Source organism: Rhamphochromis longiceps, linkage group LG17, assembly GCF_057381845.1.
Source record: "Rhamphochromis longiceps isolate RC_006_pf linkage group LG17, R_longiceps_female_GT1.1, whole genome shotgun sequence".
NCBI lineage: Eukaryota > Metazoa > Chordata > Actinopteri > Cichliformes > Cichlidae > Rhamphochromis > Rhamphochromis longiceps.
The window spans coordinates 32,220,299-32,241,680 of record NC_140573.1 but is presented as its reverse complement, the minus strand read 5'-3'; the positions used below and the strand labels follow the sequence as shown (position 1 = coordinate 32,241,680).

General features: G+C 42.8%; 1 protein-coding gene across 1 annotated transcript in view; it reads left to right on the top strand.

Moving 5' to 3' along the window:
- The window catches only part of cacna1c (calcium channel, voltage-dependent, L type, alpha 1C subunit), a 227,298-nt gene that overhangs the window by 69,425 nt on the left and 136,491 nt on the right, over positions 1-21,382 (top strand). The window contains exon 3 of the mRNA XM_085386740.1: positions 10,270-10,375. Within this exon, the coding sequence (XP_085242866.1) occupies positions 10,270-10,375 (106 nt within the window). The remainder of the gene's footprint in view (positions 1-10,269; positions 10,376-21,382) is intronic.

Below are 21,382 nucleotides of genomic sequence, written 5' to 3'. Positions count from 1 at the left end.
CAATGAAAAAAAAAATATAACTCTTTTAAACCATTGTAGCTAACAGTATAGGAGGCTGAAACGATTTAAACTTGAACCGAATCTTCAGTCCTACTTGGAACTGTCCATGGTAGGTAAACCAAGTTAAGTGATCCACACTCCATACCAGTCTGGAGCTCTGCGCCGACGAGTTGGTCGCTGAAACTGCTGGCCCGGGTGGTCTGGCTCACCCACCACACCCCCACCATTCTCATGGTCTACATGGGAAGGGGACGATGGGACAACCACAACCAGAGCGGGATCAGCTGCAACTGAGACAGAAGGCTAAGAGGAGCTGGGGCCATTGCCAGTTGCAGTAGAGAACAGACTGTGCAGACCCAGATCACGGTCTGCTGGGTCATCTTCTAAAGCTGGTGGTGGGACCTCTGTAGGGGACCACTGATGAGCCTGATCAAGGACCCAGGTATTGTCCAGTGGCTCGCGGCAGCGATAATGCTTTAGCTGGTCATGGTGGACAACTTTCACTTTAGACCTTGGGTTCTTCTGGATCCGATAAACTAGGTCATCCAATTGTCCCAGGACAAAGAATGGTCCTTCATACGATGGGAGGAACTTTCTGACCTTGTTCTTGACGTGACGTGTTCCTTTGATGAGATACCACACAGGATCTCCAGTCTTATACTGTGTGTGGCAACAGTTCTTGTCATATTGCCTTTTTGCGCGCTTGACTGACTCACCCAGGGCTTCCCTGGTGATGAGGTGGGCCAGCTCCAGCCGCTCACGCATTTGCTGCACATACTCTGGAACTGAGGGTTGGTTGCCTGGATCAGGAGGTAGACCTGCGACAAGGTCCACTGGCTCACTCAGTTCTCGGCCAAACATCATGAAGTTCGGGGTGAAACCTGTAGCACTGTGTTTGGTCGCCCTGTAGGCCATAACAGCGTACGGGATCATCAGGTCCCAGTCCCAATGACAACGCTCTGCTGTGGAGGCCAGGATCTTCTGGAGAGTGGCATTGAAACGTTCAACCTGGCCATCTGACTGGGGTCGGAATGGCGTTGTATGAGTCTTATCTATGCCAAACAAACTGCACACCCCTTGGAACACATCAGATTCAAAATTGCGTCCCTGATCACTGTGTAGTGCTTGAGGTATCCCGTAGCGGCACACCCACTCAGACGCAACGACCTCAGCAACGGTTGCAGCCCGTTCATCTGGGATAGGAAAGGCTTCAGTCCACTTTGTAAAGTAGTCTTGTATCACAAGCACATATCGGTTTCTGCGCTCTGTCTCATTCAGTGGTCCCATAATGTCCAGCGCAACGCGCTCCATTGGGGCTCCTACCCGGACAGTTCCCATCGGAGCTTGCGGTGTCTTCTGGGGTCGGGCCCTGGATGCACAGCTGGTACAAGTATGGCACCAAAGAGCGACGTCTTCCCTCATGTGATACCAATAGAATCGGGTTCGTAGTCTGGCCACAGTCCTCTCGACACCAAAATGTCCACCCACTGGCCCTTCGTGCATCTGGCCCATCACTTCTGGTTGTAGCTTACGTGGCAGTACGATTTGGGGATAGAACTGGGTCTCGTCAAGGCAGTAGAAGCGACGGACCAGAACTCCATCTCTGAAGTAGAGCCGTTTCCATTGAGCCCAGTATGTCTTAGTTGCTGGGCTGCATGGTGAAACAATAGTCCATGGGGGGCGCTCACTGCTGGCCTCCATCCAGGCGCGTATGGGTGCAATGTCTGCATCAGCGTCCTGGGCTTGGCTCAGCTCCCCCATGGTCCAACCATGAAACAGAGAAGCAGTATCAAGGGTTTTAGCCACATATACTTTCTCAGTCAGCTTTACAGTGTGTGTATTAGTGGACATGTTCTGGTGTGATATGTCTGTTCTAGTGTGAATTGTCTGTTCTGAGATGTCTGTGTTGATAGGAGTGTTTTGACATAAAATGTCTGACTTTGTAAGAGCAGTTTGGTCTAAAGTCTTTGTTTCTGGTGTGGTGGTGTTATGACTTACCCCCACTAGACACACCGCTGTAGTAGCCGGTTGTCCCTCCACCCTCACCGGACTCAGCAACAGGGAGCTGGTGTCAGAGTCCAACTCGCATTGAACTGCCTGATGACTGGTCCCCCCGAGATGCTTGGGGGGGTCCTGCACTCTGCATGGACAAGACTGGCGACAGGGTCTTCTGGAGAGGCTATCAGCATTGGTGTGCACTCGACCTGGACGGTGGATGATCTCAAAGTTGTACTCGGCAAGCTTCTCGAGCCATCGAGCTAATTGTCCCTCTGGCTCTTTCATTTTTGTTAGCCACCGTAGACTGCTGTGGTCTGTGCGCACTTTGAAAGGCCGTCCAAGGAGATACTGACGAAAGTGGGACGTGAAATCCACGACGGCTAGTAGTTCACGTCGTGTGGTGCAGTAGTTTTGTTCAGTTCTTGATAGCTTACGACTGCCATATGCCAGCACACGTTCCACGCCCTGTTGCATCTGTGACAGCACCGCGCCGATGCCAGTGTCGCTGGCATCAGTGTCTAGTGTCATTTCTCCATGGTCAAGTGGATAGCCAAGAACAGGGGCAGAGGTGAGTCGACACTTCAGCTTGTCGAAAGCTGCTTGGTGCTCAGCATGCCACTGAAAATGTGCATTCTTCTTGGTCAGGTTGTGCAGGGGTTCGGCTATAGAGGCAAAATCTTTCACAAACCGGCGGTAATATGAGGCCAGGCCGATGAAGCGTCTGACCTCCTGGATGGACGTAGGTGTGGGCCACATCTGAACCTTTTGAACTTTGCTGGGGTCGGTAGCCACACCATGCTCGGATACCACATGGCCAAGATAAGCAACTTTGCGGCGAAAGAGGCAGCATTTGGCAGGTTTCAGTTTCAAGTTAGCTTGTTGAAGTCTATAGAATACCTGGCCAAGCCGTTGCAGCATCCCCGACACGTCCTTAGCCAGCACGATGATGTCGTCCAAGTAGACCAGGCAGGTCTCCCGCTGCATGCCAGCCAGGACGCGGTCCATCAGCCGCTGGAACGTTGCCGGGGCATTGCATAGTCCAAATGGCATGACGTTCCACTCAAAGAGGCCTGTCCTAGTGCAGAAAGCGGCGGCCCTGCGTGCTCTAGGCGTCAGCTCAACCTGCCAGTAGCCAGATGCGAGGTCTAATGTGCTGAACCATCTGGCAGTTGAGAGTGTGTCCAGCGTGTCCTGGATGCGGGGCAGCGGGTAGGCGTCTGTTATGGTGCGGTCGTTGAGAGCCCTGTAGTCAATGCAGAGACGGTATGTCCCATCTTTCTTACGCACCATAACGATGGGCGAGGCCCAGCTGCTGCAGCTGCGTTGGGCGAGACCGCTCTGTAGACTGTCGTAGATCTGCTGATCAGCATTTTGCTGCTTTTCCCCTACCATTCTTCGTGGATTTTGTTTGACTGGGGCACCAGGACGGGTTATGATGTCATGCTGCACAAGGCTGGTTCGGCCCAGGTCAGCAGGCCCTGTAGAAAACACATGTCCATAAGTGCAAAGCAAGCGTTTCAGTTGGAGCTGTTCATAGTCATTGAGGTCTGTGGAGCTCTGGGCATAGAGCTCCTGCAGGTGCAGAGGAACCACAGGAGGGCTGGTCAGAGAGTCTGCAGCTGGGGAGACCATGGAGGGTTCCACGGCCTCAGCTGGCTGGAGGAGCCCGGCAATGGATCCCGCCTTAATTGTTACTGCTTTATTGCCAAGGTTAAAAAGGCGAAGTGGGACAGCTTTAGAAGGCTGTGCGTTGACTAGGACTCTGGCGATAAGTACTTTGTGCTTCTCAACAAAACCTTTGGTGGGACTAAGCATCATGTCACCTCGAGCTGCTGCACCAGGATGCACGTTGCCTTTCACCATATACTCTTGCCCCGGTTCCACCACCACAGTTCTAGCTATTCTCACTGCGTGTGACTTTGTACTGGCTTCGGTTTGGTAGTAGAGCACCTCTTCACCGAAAAGGATGATGCGGCGTTTGCCAAAATCAAGACGTGCTTCAGCTTGAGTGAGGAAGGGATGCCCAAGCAGCACCTCATTTCCTGCTATATCTGCCACCAAGAAATCAACATCCACCTGTCGATTGTTGATATTGACAGGTATCTGGGCTTCACCTAGCACCGGCACGTCCCCAGGTCCCACACCAAGCAAGGTCTCAACAACTGAGGGCTGTAGTGGTGGTCTCACGTCTGGGTGGATGGAGTTGTAGTAGGGCAGCGGCAGCACGCTCCTCCGGGCTCCACTGTCCAAAACAGCACATACCTCCACTTCGTAGAGGCGCATGGGGATACTCATTTCTTGGCTTTGGCACTTAAGGTGGAGCACAGTGGGTTTTGGGCTGTCCCAAGAGCTACTGTTCAATGTTAAGGCCTTGGTGGTTTTGTGAGGGGAAGGGCACTGCTTTTGGACATGGCCCCAACCTTGACAGTTATGGCAGCGAACCCCACTCCTTTTAAAATTTCTGTGATTGTTCGGTGTTGTCGAGGGTGTGTTTGGGACAAAACGATTCGGTGAGGGGCTAGCTGCAGGTGCATGCTCAGCAACAGTCTCATCTCTGTCTTTTTCTCTGACGACGGCAGCTCGGGGCCGGCGTTCAGCTGCGTTACGGGCTCCTTGCTGCATGGCACTGGTTACATAAGATGCAGCCCTTTTAGTGGTTTCGTGTCGGTGGGCTATTTCGTATGCGCAGGCAAGTGTGGCTGGGTGCCTCTCTAGCAACTTCTGTACTATTTCTGCATCACCCAGCCCATTGGTGAAAACTTCAACAGCTATAGAGTCTTGTTCAATCTCTGCTCTATTACCATATGCAACAGCCACTTTCCCATAAATGTCATCTCTGAAAACATGCAGGGCCTCACCAGGTTTACGCACTCGCTGCCTCAGTTCTACAGCAACAGCAGCTGCATGGTCAGAAGAAGGGCCATATGCAGTTTCCAGTTCGTCCACCAGGCGGCGGTAATCCCATTTGGATGAGCGGGGATTTCTGTGGATAATGGCCCCTGTTGCTCCAACTAGGCAAAATTTAAGCTGAGTTGTCATTGTTTTTTTCTGACCAATAGTTGGCTTCAGCGCAGCTCTCAAACCTGTGCAGAAATTCCTTCCACGGTGTGGTGCCGTCATATTGGCCCGGACGTAGGGTGGGGACTCTCTCTCTAGTGTCACCGTCCTCTTCACTGTCAGATAGGGGCTGACGGGGCACACAGCGGGTCTTGCCTGGTTTCGAGCGGGGTTTATGCTGTGCAGTGATTTCCCCATAGCTAATGGCTTCATTAAGGCTACTGGAAGGCATACATTGCATGGGTGTATTTAACATTGCGTTAAACTGAGCCGGTGTGCTGTGTACAAAACTGTCCATGTGAGCGGAGGAAAATGGGTTTGAGTCTGGATAGTGGATTTTCATTTGGGGAGTAGGAGCTGGATAATAGTTCATGCTGCTGCCTGTGTTTCTCTCACGGCCGTAGCTGCGGCATTCAGCATCAACGAAGGGATTCGTGCGGGAAAACTGCGGCCGGGCAGGACCATCGGGCGGCGCGAATACACACTCTCCATTAGCGTGTGTGTTAGCACAACTTTCGGCACACAGGAATGGGTTCATATGTTCACATTTAGTCACAGCTCTGTCTCTGTTAGCTTCCCTAATGCTCGCGGCACCCTCGGAGACACTGGTCAGCGATATGAACGGGTTGGAGTAATTGGTCTCAAGTCCGTATTTTTCACGAGAATGGCGAGCAGCGGCCATCGCGAGTTAGCTTAGCTGCGGGCTAATACACTTGTAATTACAGTCACTCGGCTTTATCGTTAGCCGCTTTAGCCTGTCGGTTTTTCTCTGTGCTCACCACTTCTTTAACAACGTGAGAGGGTCCCTTCGTGGTCGCCAGTGTTAACCATTCCTCGCCGTCAGTCCCCTGACCGTGGTCGGGAGACACGAGGGGAGATGCTTCCTCCAGGGCCGAAGTTTGTCCTCCTTCGGGGTTAACTCCCTTCACTTTTGTGGAGTAGTGAGGCAGACAGAAATCAGCCGAGGCACCGGAGAGTACTGAAGAGATGAGGCTTTAATAATAGTACTGCACACTTTGGAAACACACTGCATAGCCTGTAGCCCGTTAGAACGCTGCTCCCGGTCGCCCTCTACCCATGACACACTCTCTCACTCTCTTTTTCCTCTTTCGCTCCCAGCGTTTCCTTCACGCGCATGCTCACACACACATTACATACACTCCTTACTGCACCCAGTCACACACAAGACAGCAATTCCTGCAACACCTGTAAATTGCTAGCTAGAGCCTCCTTTCCAACTGTGTCATGAATATGGTGAAAGACAGGAAGCAGGAATAGTCAAGGATCAGACTCTCGTCTTTCAGGTCTTTCAGTCATCAAAAAGCAAATTTTATGACTATAACCTAGCCTAGCCTGGCACAGTGGGCATTGTTATCGTCTGAGCCTGACATTACAGGCTATATTTATCAAAAAACTACAACGAAAAAAGTGCTTAAGTTTCACAAATTTTAATTTGAACAAAAGTTTCCATTTACATAGATTCCCTCCATCATGCAGGTTAACTTGTGAATCTGCCATGAATTCATGAAAGTGGAGTCAGACCTATATTATTGAGTTTGTTTATGTTAACGGTGAGCGTGTTGTCCCGACGGTCACCTTGTGTATCTGTCATTATCGTGCCAATAACCTATCAACTGTCCAGCTGTGCAGAAGCTGGAAAATATAAGCCAAAAGCATGAATAAACCCTGAGGGCTGCTGGAACAATCTAACCCAGTGAACTGATGAGATTATTAGCCACAATTCCCTGAAATCATTCATTTAAACTGCTCAGTGTGGGAAGGAAAAGAGCGTTGGTGAGGTGACAGAAAGAAAATGGACATTAAAATGTGCTCTTAAAGAAAACTGCAGCTAAAAAGGCATGGCCTCTGAGTCACGAAGAAACGTGGAAGAAACACAATTAACACCATTAACACCAAGTCTTTGTTTTTCTGCTTTTCTATTTAACCTCCCTGCTATGGGATGTCCTTCGTAACTGCAGTGCGGGCATGCTGTTGAACATGTGGGTGACTCGGTGTCCACTCTGGTGTATGTTTTGTTTATATATGTGAGGCTTTATGCGTGCATGTCCTGTGTACTGTGAGTACCTCTGTCTCTGGAGATAGAGATCCAAAATCCTCCGCTTTTCCTCCTCTGTTACCATGACAACTGCTGCTGCTCTCAACAGGTCAATGGGGCCTGTCTAAGCTCACACAAGCACACACTCAGATTAGAGAACACACAGCAACACTCTTGAAGAACACACACGTACTTGAACACAGATGATAAAGGACTAAAACACAGACACACAGTGCTCTCGCGTGCTGTGTAATTATAGCCTGGAAACATTACCTGCACGCTGCAAGGTCAGCGAGAGAGACATCTTCCTAACTACCATGTTCTCTATATGAAATCACACTAAGTTGTCATTTTCAAAAGGTGTTATTTAGCGCATTTACAAACAGACACATGCATGCACACACTTCCCAGCTACAGCTAATAAACTCCACAGGCTTACATGAAGAATTGCACTGTTCGTATACATTTTCAAACTCAGGAAACTAGATATCGGGATATCAGCATAACAAGTAACCTCACTCTCCTCGATAGTATAAGTATAGCCCAGATTCCTTACGGGCTTTTGAAAAGATAAGAGATTATCTGAGTTATTGTAAACTGTATGTGGCGTTTATGTGATCCAACTGTACAGAGAGAAGCTCTAGAAATAACAGCTTCAGGGGTACTAGGATGCAATCCCAAAGTGAAATTCTGTTCCAAGCAACACAGTTAGCCTGTCAGAATGCAGAATATGTATCAGCCGTAAAAGCCTCTCAGCTTCATGGATGTTGATTTCAATTTTATTTACTCTGGTTAATTTTAGAGCTCTCAGTTTGCTTGCAGCAAAATGTTGATTCCCAGTGATATTTCTTTATTTCCTGTGGTCTTAAAGATGCATATTGCTATTGTTGTTATGCTAATTAATGTACGTTACGAATAGATTTGGTACAGACCTCCCAAATTTCCTCCAAGTGTTGTTTTGCTCTCAACAGCACAGCAGACAGTAGATTTATTATCATGCTGATGGAAGCAGACCTCAAGGGTTTTTGAAATTATGGGTCAGGAATGCAGAATGAGTCACAGGCCTATTTTTCAGTGGGTCCCCATATGTCTGGTAGAAGGGTGAGTGATTAAGTTTGATGCATTTTGGTCCCAAGCTGAACGAGCTGAATGATCTCGTGGCCGATGGTGTTCAAGAGTCAATTCTTAATCCAAACATAAACAAAACATTTGCTTGATGGTAATAATTTGAAGCTCTTTCTCTTTTATGTGTTTACAGTGCTGTTCTTACAACAGAAGTTAAGCCTCTAAAATGAATAGGAGGTCTGTTTCTAGTCACACAGCAATTATTAATGGTGCAAGTAGTATGATTGCTAAAATTGTTGGGGCCATTTTTGGGGAATTACTTACCCATTTCTTATTGGTCATCTAAACCTATTGCAAGCAATACTTCAGAAGACTATAAGGCTGTGATCTGTAGAACTTGTTGGGGTTAAAACGAGAAAATCCAAAGTAAATTCAGACTTTTGCATCCAATTCTTGTTTTTTTTTTGTTTGTTTTTTTAAAGTCATTTAAGATGTGTGCTGCAGAATCATTCCACTCTGGAACAGTTCAAAGAAAACATTAAAACCCCCAAATTACCATGGCATTCATGCCCATGTTGAATGTATGTAAACTTCTAACCATATCTGAATGTTGATTTATTTTTTACCATCTGCAACTCTAAATAAGAAGTTTATGACAGGCCAGACGGATCCATGCTTTAATGATTTCTGCATCAAATTCTGACACTACCGTCTGAATGTAGCAGCAGAAATTGAAACTCATCAGACCAGGCAACATGTTTCCAATCTTCTATTGTTCAATTTTGGTGAGCCCATGTGAATTATCGCCTCAGTTTCCTGTTCTTAGCCGACAAGAGTGGCAGTGTGGTCTTCAATTCCTGTAGCTCATCTGCTTCAAGGTTTTATGAGTTGTGCTTTTGGTGATGTTCTTATGCAACAAGTGGCCTCAACCATGTCTACATGTATAAATGCAATGAAGTGCTGTCAAGCGATTGGCTGATTAGATTAATTTACCAGTTGTTACAGCACCTGCCAAACTGCCACTTCCAAGTCCAACAGTGAGATTCAGTGTAGTGAATAATTAAACCCTGGTCTCAAGGACAAAAAAAAAAACCCAACTGCTTTCGCGGTATGATGCAATATGTTACTGTCAGCTAATATATATGACTTTGCTGATGGTTTGTCTTCAGGATTGGAGGTTTTGACAGCTCGAGTCATCAGTACATTGCTGTTTACATTATACCTTGAGGTCTGGAGTCTAGACTAATTTGATATGCAGCCGAGAGTGAAGGCAGACAGGAGGGGAACAAAGTAAGAAAAGGAAGGTAAGAATAGAAGAAGAGGGAGGGCAAGAAGAAGGTGGAGGGAGGTGACAGCAGTGGCGGTTTGTAATTGTGTTGATGAAAACCAGAGCTCCTCTATCTCTCCTTCACACTCTCTCCCTTTCTTTCTCTTTATCTGTAGCTCTCCTCTCTCTCCCACCCCTCTCTTTCTCTCTCTCTCTCTCTGAGGCCCAAAATAATGAGGTCACTCCCCTCTGAAGGACCGTTCCAAATAAAAGCCCTCTGTGTCTCTCCTCTCTTATTCCATCTTGCTCTCACTCTTTCCTCATCCCGTCTTCCACGCGACAGGCCTGCTCCTTGCCGCACCCATATTAGGCCATGCAGCGTCTCTCTAACCCTCGCCTCCCTCCACTACGCACAAAGAGGTCTCTAAGTAAGCCAGCGTGTGTCATTGTTAACAAAAAGCCAAACTCACTGACTTTGATCTCTCTCCTTGTGTACACTCCTTGTGCACTCTGCGATGTTTATATATACCTATGCTTATGTAAAGATGTATTGCTGTGGTTAAAAATACTTCTCTGTTGAAACAACATGCTTAATATGAAGACTTTTTCTATACAAGGAGGTCAGAAACCAGAGTCTATATTATTTTGTGTTTTCCATCACAGATTTTAAAACCAACTCTGAGGTACTCCAAAAGCAGAAGAAATGTATTTGACTCAGTTTAATGTTTTTAAAGTGTACTCAAGTAAACCAAGATAATCATTGCTATGTAAATGCCTCTGTATCTCTTGTTTTGTGTACACTATTCCACCTTAACTTTTCACTCAGACCATTTGAGATCATCATCCTGATGACAATTTTTGCCAACTGTGTGGCCTTAGCTGTCTACATCCCCTTTCCTGAGGATGACTCGAACGCCACCAACTCCAACTTGGTGAGTAGTGCATGATATTTAAGCTCTTTTACAGCTCAGTATGCTCGCTTGCGGTTTGGTATAATAGATGCTGCTTGGTTCACTGGGTATGTTTTTGCAATCCTGTTGCTTCGGCCTGACACTTGAGTTACCTTGTGTTTGTAGGGGGTGATTTATTAAGCAATTCATCAGCAGCATTTGCTGTTTTTCCTTAGCGTTCTAGCGTGTAATTTGCACATTTCCAGTTGATTCATCCTTGTATGATTTACTGTCATGAACTGTATGCGGTTTTGCCAAGTTAGCGAAGGTACAGCATAAGAATGAGCGAGTAAAATTAATGAAAGGCAGAAACTTTGGGGAAAACGGGCATGGAATTACCCTAATTTTTTGAAAAGGTTATTGATTATAACTTTTAACTTGAGTTCAGAGTTGTATGAAATATACAAAGCTTTGTGGGTTAATCTGCTCAAAGATGAGGCCTCATTTTTTGTGGGCAAAACCATCATTTTGGTCTGCACTGAGGAACTGCGAACTTTTGTTGGTGGCCTGACTTGACTTGTTTTAATTGGCTGATTTTCTTTCTTTCTTCTTTCATATTGTACTAAATGTTACATATTGAAGAAAAAATGAGTTATTAATAAAAAGAGATTTGCAAATTGTATTTTTGCATTGTTCATTCATATGTTAAGAGTTGATAAAAAGCTTTGTATTAAACCTTTGAAAAATTTAAATGGGTTTCAGAGCTACACTGACAGTAACCACAATGATGACACATTAAACTCAGCCACGATTTGATAAGCTTCTTGTGATGTTAGGAATGCTTGGCTTTTTCAGTCATAAAGTGTCCCCATAAATGCTCAGTGAGGCTGCGGTCAGGTGCTTGCAGATTATTACAGTCCACTTTAGTGGACTGAAGTGTTGTGTACTTCATTTAGCAAATCCCGCAACTGTGGTGAAGCTACTTTTCTGTCTTTCAGTGAAAATAATGCCTGATGTATTGATCTTTTGATTATGTGGTCAGTTTTGTTCTGCCTGACCGTGCTTGGGAAACAGCTGAACCAGTTTCCACAAAGCATTTGATGTGACTTACACTTCCCCCTAAGAATCCTTCAGCCTAGCCATGAGTTCATATTGAGAAGTCCTCTATTTAGCCCTCCTTTAGCACACTTGATTCTTCACATTTAGCGTCTCAGCTTCTTGTGTTTTAAAATGTTTCCAAGTGCTCAAAGGATTTCCAGGTTTCTATGACTGATATTCAGCGTGGTTCCAAACTTTTAGACTCGACTGTACATGTGATTTATGTGCGTCACATATGTGTGAATGTGTGTGTCAGCTGGCAAATGTATGCCAGTGTATAGTTACAGGGTTTTTCCTGGCTCGAATCTCTAGGGCTTGACTGTGACTGTTAAAATAGTGAGTCTATTTTAACTCATGTGACAGAAATCTATGCATTTTCTTGTTATTTCATAGAATTCTTCTATATTTGGTTAAAAACGAATGTTAATATAACGCTGGTGATCTTTCCTTTGGCTCTGGCTAAAACCTCTTTGGGAGATGCCAAAAAATCCTGTATGCAGACAAAACCTTATAGTTAGAGGAGACTAATCCCTCTGAGGCCTTGTAACATCTGGCACTCTGTTTCCAACTCTTTCTTTCCTTCTTCCTAAGGATATCTTGTACAACTCACACTTTACTATGGCCTTCACATTTCCACACATCTCTACATGTTTGGAGAATGGTTCCGTCTTGTCTTCTGAATACAAATAGCAGAAAAAGAGGCCCCATTTAGGCTTTTTTCACCTTGCATACTCATAATGTTGTGTTGGACTTACAGCACATCTGTGAATGATTAAATATTTGTTTTTATTTGTTTAACTGTATGCCAACCCTCTAATTTCTCGCATAAAGATACAGTGTCAGAGCAGGTGCATATGAGTCAGCAAACAGACAGCTGTTTTTTATCTTCTAGATCCATGCCCATCACCTACTCTCTCTGCTTATCACGCTTTGCTTTTTAGCTCTTTAATCACACTCTTTCATATAATTTGAAAGGTTCTATTTATGTTATCAAACCGTTAATAAGATTAGCAGCACAGACTGACAGAACTTGATCCTTCAGAGGCATCGAGAAAGGCTGAACTTTCAGGTGAAAAGCAGCTAGCGCAGTCATTCATGTTGGAAACCCAAATGGAAATTCTGTTTTATGTAAATATTATTTTGTCTTTCAGTGCAGAAGAGGTTTTTACTTGAAATCTGAACTGTGTAATAAGTCTCTCAGTTTTTCCCACCGTATGGAAGCACCGTAGAGGGCTTCAGTGTCTTGAAACCGTATAAAGCACAAAGCCCTGGCACACTGTGAGGAACACTGTTAGATAAAATGCAAGGCCTAAACAAAACTAGTGTCAAGTCATATATTTTAGCCAAGTTTTTCTTTTTTTTTTTCTTTTTTGGACCCTACGGGTGGCCCCTCCCCACCTCCTAAGTTAATGAACAGATACAACACACACAACCACTACAGCTGTGCTCAATTAGTTTTATAACCTTCTGACAGACAGGAAGCAGTGCGCAGATGGACCAGAGTCTTAAATATACAGGCGAACCATGTATATGTAAGTGTCTGTGTCTGTGCAGTATTAACAACTAGGCAACTTAAATCAAAAAGTACCTTTTTTTTTTTAGGCGGGTGGGGGGATAGATCTATTGCACAGCTGTCTGGCTGATTAATGTGTGGAGGCATCAGTGGTTCAGATCTCGTTTCACTCAGACACAGATGTCGTCAAATGTGTGACGGTACAAAAAATATGGTGGTGGAAATATTCCTCAGAGGTTTTGGTGCATATTGGCATCATAGCATCACACAATTGCTACAGATTTGTCAGTCATGCATCCCTGAGGCAAATCTCCCGTTTTACCACATCCCAAAGGTGCTCTATTGGTTTGAGATCTGGTGACTGTGGAAGGTATTTGAGTGTATTGAACTTATTGTTATGTTTAAGAAACAAGTTTGGGATAATTTGTTGGAGTTTCCATAGTTGCTACTAAGGGGTAAAAAAGTGTACTAAACAAATATCCCCTATCCTATTACACCACCGGTAGCAGCCTACTCTTTGATACAAGATGGGATTGATCAATACTTGCTGTTTATGCCAAATTCTGACCTTACCATCTAAAATCGAGGCTCTTCAGACAAGGTGGCATTTTTCCCAATCTTCTGTTGTCTAGTTTTGGCAAACCTTTGTGAATTGTAGCCTCAGTTTGCTGTTTATTAGCTAAAAGGACTGACGCACAGTGTGGTCTTCTGCTGCTGTAGCCCATCTACTTCAAAATGTGATGTGTTGTATGTGTCTCAAAGATGCTCTTCAACAAACCTTGCTTGTAACAAGTGATTATTTGAGTTATTGTTGCCTTCCTATCAGCTCAACGCACCCTGGCCATTCTCCTTTGACCTCTGATATCAACAAGGCAATTTCACTCAGGGAATTGCTGCTCACTAGGTAATCTGTCAGACACCAAGGAGCATGAGGCAGTAAAAGGCACTTAAATCACATTTCTTCTCTATTCTGATGGTCAGTTTAAACTTCAGCAAGTAATCTTGACCTTGTCTATATGACTAAATGTGACAGGCTGGTTAGATACTTGCATTAATGTGCAGGTGAACAGGTGTACCTAACAAAGAGGCCAGTGAGTGTATTTTTGTCTTTATTCAAACATCTGCCACTAAACCGATACACCGTTTAATGCTTTTTAAATGTTTTTTGGTGTTTTTTTTGTGACAAACACATGTCAGAATGAGAACATCATATTTAATAACAGTGCCTTCATCTGATAATGCCATAAGGGCCTCTTAAGCATGTTCTTTATGTTTACGCTATTTAACAACTGGCCCTATTGAGCTTTTTTTTTTCATTGTGTTTGCACAGCAGTAATTAAACCAAAGACTGCCAGAATCCATATTACTTTCCACTTTTTAATTTGCCAGAGTGTCTATTGTGATCCTCATTATATTCACATAATAATTTAGAGGATGGCTTTATCCAGAGCTGCTTTGATTAAGGACACTAACGGCCCAAATAACTCTTAATGCACATTTAGGAAGAGGGAACCTGTGACCATATTGTTTAACCAGCAGGAAACTCAGTGGCATGATCATTCCCGTTACACTAAGATAAGTTAGTGTCACCTTTCCAGTGCTGCAGACTGTGAGACAGCCCTATAATGTTAGTTTGAACCACGGGAGTCTTATAAATACTGCCTTCCTCACAGCTTAACCTTAACCTTTTGTGTTGTTATTTAGTATTGTTGTAGCATTTTCCATCCTTGTTGGATATTGCTGCCATTAATTTTCTTTCCCATGTAGATTATCATTATTATTTTTATCATTAAGTGTTTAGTCCCGTGTGATTTTGTTTGTTTACCAAAAGTTTTATTTCTTTCCATTTCTCCTTTTTTTATACAATTATCCTGCTGGTTGCATATGGCTGTTGCAGTTTGGAATCCATTTGCACAAGTTTCTGCCTTACTGTCTTCACTGCAGCATGACACACTCCCAAGCTACTTGTTTCTCTTTTTTTCTATCCACTATTTAGTCCACCCAATGATCGATGCCACCTGTCATCAGTCCATTCCTGTGATCTTGTCTTCTAAAGTTTTTTCATTGGCATTAAATAAGAAGAACTTGCAGAGTAGCTGCCGTCAACTACAAATGGAACTGAGGAATATTCAAAATGTTCTTACAGTTATACTTTTAAGTATACTTGTAATAATGTATTTATAAATATACTCCCCCTCAACCCTGCTTTAATCATACCTGAGTTTCAGATTCAGTGTGGCACCCCCTCAGTAGGTTTGCAAGTCCTTGTTATGTAATACCACAGATCTGTTGTATTTCTCCCAGTTCAAGATTTCTATTTCTGTCTGCATCCCATAATGTGCCGCTCTGTCTCCTTGACGACATGCCCAATAATAGCAGCAGGAGAGGTTGTCATGGATATGGTAACCGTAGTGATGCGCCTCATCTGTCCTTGGTTACAGATGGGAAGGATAGGAACCAAAGTGTGAGAAAGTCTCTTCTCTCAGGGAGGATATATATGCTGCACTTTGGATCGTTAAGTTTAGCGACCACATTTTTTTCCTTTTCTTTTTTTAACTGTAAAATTTTTAAAATTTAAATGTGAGGCTAAATTTAAACACGTTCACTTCACCGCTTCTCTCTTTCCCACCAACGCCTTTGTTCTATTCAGTCACATTTTTACTTCGCTGCTCTGACTAATCAGATCAATATCTTTTAGATTGACAGAATAATGTTGCCATAACAAAGCAATTAGCTAATCGATACATCAGACTAGACACTGAGTAATTGAGAGGAGGGGTAAGAGAGCTACTGTCAGCTCGCTGTGGCATCCTGTGTGCACAAATACACATAACTAGTTAAATTTCTTTTGCGTTTCACAAGGGGTATATTTGTGTGTATCTGTAGTGCGTGACGGAGTCTTCAGTGTTGGATGAAGTAGCTGCCGGCTCTGCAGAAGGCATGTGAAATGAGCACCTTTGTATAAATGAATCACCTGTTTGAGGGTAATGGACCCTGGCACATCTCATACACACTCCTACCCAGTCTCTGTGTCTCATCTTTGCTTTTCTATCAACAGCAGTATTTGTTAACACGGTTAATTTTTTTTCTTTAAAACCAAACAGGATTTTTCTCTTTTCTTAAAGTTTATGGTGCTAAACTATATTGAGTGACACATTTTTGCTTTTTAACCACCTCCTTTATTTATGGTACAGGTTTTGCTACATATTACAACAACTAAAGTACTGCCTGTCTGCTGGTCTGCAAACTCCCATACAATCAAGAGTTGAAAAACCAAACTTCCCACACTGGTACATCTTAGGTCCCTGAAGGTTCTTATCTATATCAGATATTATGATGTAATCATGATGCCTAGCAACCACCTACCAAAGGGCTAAAATAACTCATTTTTAGCATTTATGCACCTCATAAAAGCTTCTTGTTGTTTTAATTTCACACCAATCTAACTTATATCCACAATCCTTGAATATATATCTATATATATGTGTGTTCATATTATAACACCCTGCCTGTCAAACACTTAACGATGAACTAAAACGATATTTACATGGCAGAGCAGGACAAAGGTATAGGCATGTACGATTAATTCACTGTACATAACTTCAAAATTCATCTCTGATGATTGCATAACAATTTTTTTATTGGCTGTGCCTGTTCAATTTGAAAGTGGATTGTATTTGCAAAGATTTTACCTCTTGATGGGCCTATATGTATCCTTGGATTAGTTTTCTTTTAATTAAAGTAATGAAAATTCCATTACCCATTAGTATATATTATGTTTATATTGCACATAGTTATTAAGTATTATTTATCACTGGAGCGAGTTGGACTTAAATAGGCAGTTATCTCTCTGGACAGCAGAAACCCAAACTGAAAGCTCTGTTGCCTTCCTTTACCGAGGTTTACTGTGTTGATCATGACACTACGAACCACTTCTTTTTTTGCAATCGCATAAGGTCCCTTTGACAAGAACCTTTTACAAGGTGAAATTATAGAGTGGCATAGTTTGAAAAGCTGCTTCTTTGGTACTTACAGTAAGCATTTGCCTAGATAGGGTTTCTTACTGGCCCTGGGCCAGTGAGCCATTGTTTATGTTAAATTCTGACCTGCATGTTCCTCCAAATATTGCCTGGTAAACTCTAGACTCTCCACTTGTCTTTCTCCACTTGTCTTGTTGTCATCTCATCATTCGTGCTGTAGAGGATCAAGTTGACATGCTGTTCCATTGGGTGCTACTCTGCTGGTTGCTAGGAATGTCTATTTATAGACCTCAAGGAACGATCAGCATCTGTCTTTATGTTCACTTATCTAACCACATTGGGTCTATGTTTTCTTTTAGTGATAGTGATAGTGTGTGTGTGCGTGTGTGTGTGTGTGTGTGTGTGGTGGGGCGGTGTTGCACAGAAAATGACTTTTAACCCTTTAGAGCCGATCGGAGCGGGAACGCTCTGTTATGCGTAACTATTTTTAAATCCCGGTAGCACTGCAACCACGTAAGCTAGCGCAAAATTTTTTTTTGCATATGAAACCGGAGGAGTTGTACTTACATATTGTGCCATCAGCTTGTCCTAGGTCACGGTTTCCTTCCACATAAAGTTTTGCAAAAACTGCATAAAAAGCGCTTGCAGGAACAAAAACATAATATTCCAGAAACAAGCTTTGCCGGTCCGATCAGCTGTTCAAAACACTTCCTACGTTGGAATAGACGTCAGCGCGAACTTTTGCATTTCCGCCATTACCTGCCCGAAACCGGAAGTGACGTCATTTTCGCGGAAATGTAGTCTTTTTTGCGATCAGGGCCTCAGGGCCTATACTGCTCTTTTTAAAAGTTATCTTTGACTTTATGACTTTCTGTGTCGTTTCTGGGATGCTTAGGACTCATATTGCACTGCTGGAAATAGTTTATTTTGATGCATATGCTGCTTTTTTGCAAATTTGCAGTATAATATTTATTTTTGTTTTTCCTGCAGTGTATAAAAATTGGTGTATTTCAAAAATAAAACTATGAAGACACTCAAAATAAATTTCCTGTGGTGGGAAACTATTTTGTGCAACTTTTTTGTATTTACAGTTTTGAGGGATAAGCCTCTTAAATTTCTCTAACTACAAATATATGTTAAAAAATCAAAAACGATTTTCAATTTTTTTGTAGTTTATTGCACTTTTTTGCAATTTATGTAATTACTATGCACTTAATGAATACATATTATTAAAATCTGGGCTATAATGGTTGTATTGATGTATAGCAACTTGAAATGCTCCCAAAAATGGCTCCACAGCATGTAAAAATATAATATAAGCTCTGGCGGACTTGGTTCTATGGTAGGTCTTAAAGGGTTAAGCAAGAGATTGGAGCAACTAGGTGGGAGTGAAGGATGTTTTGACTGACCCCCAAAAATCAAGCACCTAGCCATCCAGTGTGGTTTTACTGACTAAACAAGTGGGTCGTTCTAAAGAGCTCACAGAGGGCAGCTATGATCCTCAGGTTATCTGTTAATCGAAAGGTTGGCGGATCGATCCCTGCCTCCTGTAGCTTGCATGTCAAAGTAACCCTGGGCTAGATATTAACTCCCAAGTTGCCCATGATGCCAGAGAAAGCACTTAGGCATAGATAATGTATGAATGTGTGTGTGAATGTTGCTTGAATAAGACTCAACTGAGTAGAAGCTGTTATGCAAGTACCAGTCCATTTACTGAATTAAAACTTTTATATTTATTCTTTTAAACTTTTTAAAACTTTTTACAGGATACCACACCTGCAACAAGTGAAAACTTTTCCCTTCTATATATTTCAACTCCGCTAGAAGTGGAAGACCACATAGAGCCACAGAGCAGTGTCGTCGAGCACTAAAGCACATAGTGTGTAAAAGATTCTGCTGACTTAATTATTTCAGAATTCCAAACTTCCTCTAGCATTAACATCACCATCAAAACAGTGCACCAGCGGCTTCATGGTCAGGTGTAATGTGTTGATGGCCCAGTACTTTTGTCCATATAGCTGCCTGTTTAATTAAAGGAAGCTTTTCCTGCTGCTGTTGCGAAGTGCTTGGTGAAAAGGGGTCATTTGATAGTTGGGGTTTTCTCTCTATTATTGTAGGGTGTTTGCCTTACAACAAGGGCCTGATGCGACTGCTGTTGTGATTTATAAATAAAATTGAATTGAATTGAATAGCATACGATGCAGTGCGAAATACAACCGGTGACTCTTGCAGCCACAGCCTGCACTTGCCACTAGCAACCCACTGTTACCTGGTTTGGCAATGAACAAATTGCTTTACATATGCACAGGGAAGGGCTTTTTTTTCTTTCTTTCTGCTAGAGTGACTACCAATGTTCCATCTAATTTTCCATGTGTCTGAGCTCCCTGGGCGATCCCTTGGACCACTGTGAGAAACAGCAGACGTGTGGACTGTGGTCATGCCAGCATCAAATCCATCCAAGTCACATGGTTAAAATTATATTAAATTATAATTATATTAAAATAATCAAATTACAGCATTTACATCTATGTTAGACTACTTTTAATGAACTGCTTTAGCCCACTTACAATGAAAATTTAAAAAAAAATGACCTGTGTAGTATGTTAACACTTTTGGAGGTAAAAATAACTTGAACTCCAATTTTGAAAACACAAATTTTTTATTTATTTATTTATTTTTTATAAAGCTCTGACTTGTATTATGAGTATGAGCTGTGGTCTGGGAGAGAGTTCTGTAACTCTCTCTGCAAAATACAGTATATAAAGACAAATGTTGGGCAATTATGTCTTCAAAAAAATGACTGAGTTTTGCAAACAACACAGCTTTTTGCAGCTGTTTACCTAAAAATGCAGCCAAGGCATTTTTTAAACAAACATTTCAAAATAGTTACAGAACAATCAGCTGTTCTGCATCAAATTTGATGCCACACAAATTATTTGTGCCACTCCAAAAAATAATTTCTGTCCACATAAAGGAGAGCAACAGCCTGATACCTGCAGGCCTGACAGCAGGAGATGTATCACTCCTGTAACACCTGTAACATTCAGCAGTCGCCTCATTGTTCTGACACACACAACAAAACTATTGACTACACTACACACTAACTACACAAGATTTGCGTCGCAAATCTCTCACATCTCAAAACACCACCGTCACTCCTAAAACTTCCTCCCGTTTCTTAACAACTAAATGCCACGTTGCCATATAATTTTTTGATTGGTCGACATGGTACATTTTTTGACCAATAGGAAAGGGTGGAGGGTTTTTTTGGTTTCATCTTTGCTCACAGGCGGAGAGTGCTTTCGAGATTTTTCCTTATAAAACGCCGTTTTTACTGTTTCTTCCAGCAGTAAATATAAACAACGATAGTATTCAGGAAGAAAACCAAACATAGCAAATATTTTTTATCATAATTCTGGTTTTACGTGGCCTATCAACACAATTTAAAAACTGGTATAAAGTCCACATTTTTCCCGTCAATGTCCTGCTCACATCTCCAATGGTTGTACACGTTGTCATTAACGTGGCGTCAGTCCTCATCAGCCACGCCGTTTTGCCAGCTAAAACACCGGTGTCGGCACATAAGGACGCTGCCATAGCCTGTCAACGACATTGATTAGCTCGGTATATGGGAATGTAAATCGTGTGATTGGCTGGACTATGGGATAAGGTGGCATCATTCTAATTATATACGGGAGCAGCCAGTCACTTACTTACTAACACTGCAAAACAGAATTGTTAAAGTTTTAATTTTAATTTCGATTCAGGTTAGATTTGTGCGCAGAGACCGTGCCAACAGTGCGCAATTGCGCACACGCGCAGCTTAGAGGGAACATTGGTGACTACTATGAAATAAGATAAGATAACCTTTATTATTAGTCCCACACGTGGGAAATTTGTTTTGTCACAGCAGGAAGTGGACAGTGCAAAAGTTATGAGGCAAAAATTAGAATACAATAAGAATAAATACAGTACACAACTGTACAGAATAGAATAAAATAAAATACTATATACAGTAGAATAAAATAAAATAAATATACAATAAGATAAAAATAGAATACAAATACAAATACTATATACAACTGAGTAAAAATACAACGATGACAGAAAGGATTATTGCACTTAGTATTATTGCATATGTATGGATGTGTGTGCTTGATCAGTTAAAGTCTTTATTATGGAGTCTGACAGCAGTGGGGAGGAAAGACCTGCGAAATCTCTCCATCCCACACGTCTGTGTGTCTGATCATCTCCTTCAGGGTTTAAATTAATTCAGTACTTTGTGTACTAGCAAAGACAAATAAAAAAAATGTAGTTGGCATGCAGTATTTCCATACATGGTGCTTAGCCACATAGAGATACTGGATTATAGCTCCCAACTCGCTCCCAACTCATCATCACAGTCTTGACCTTGCAGGATAGTGCTGGAGAATAGACTTTTGCCAGATGAGGAAGCAA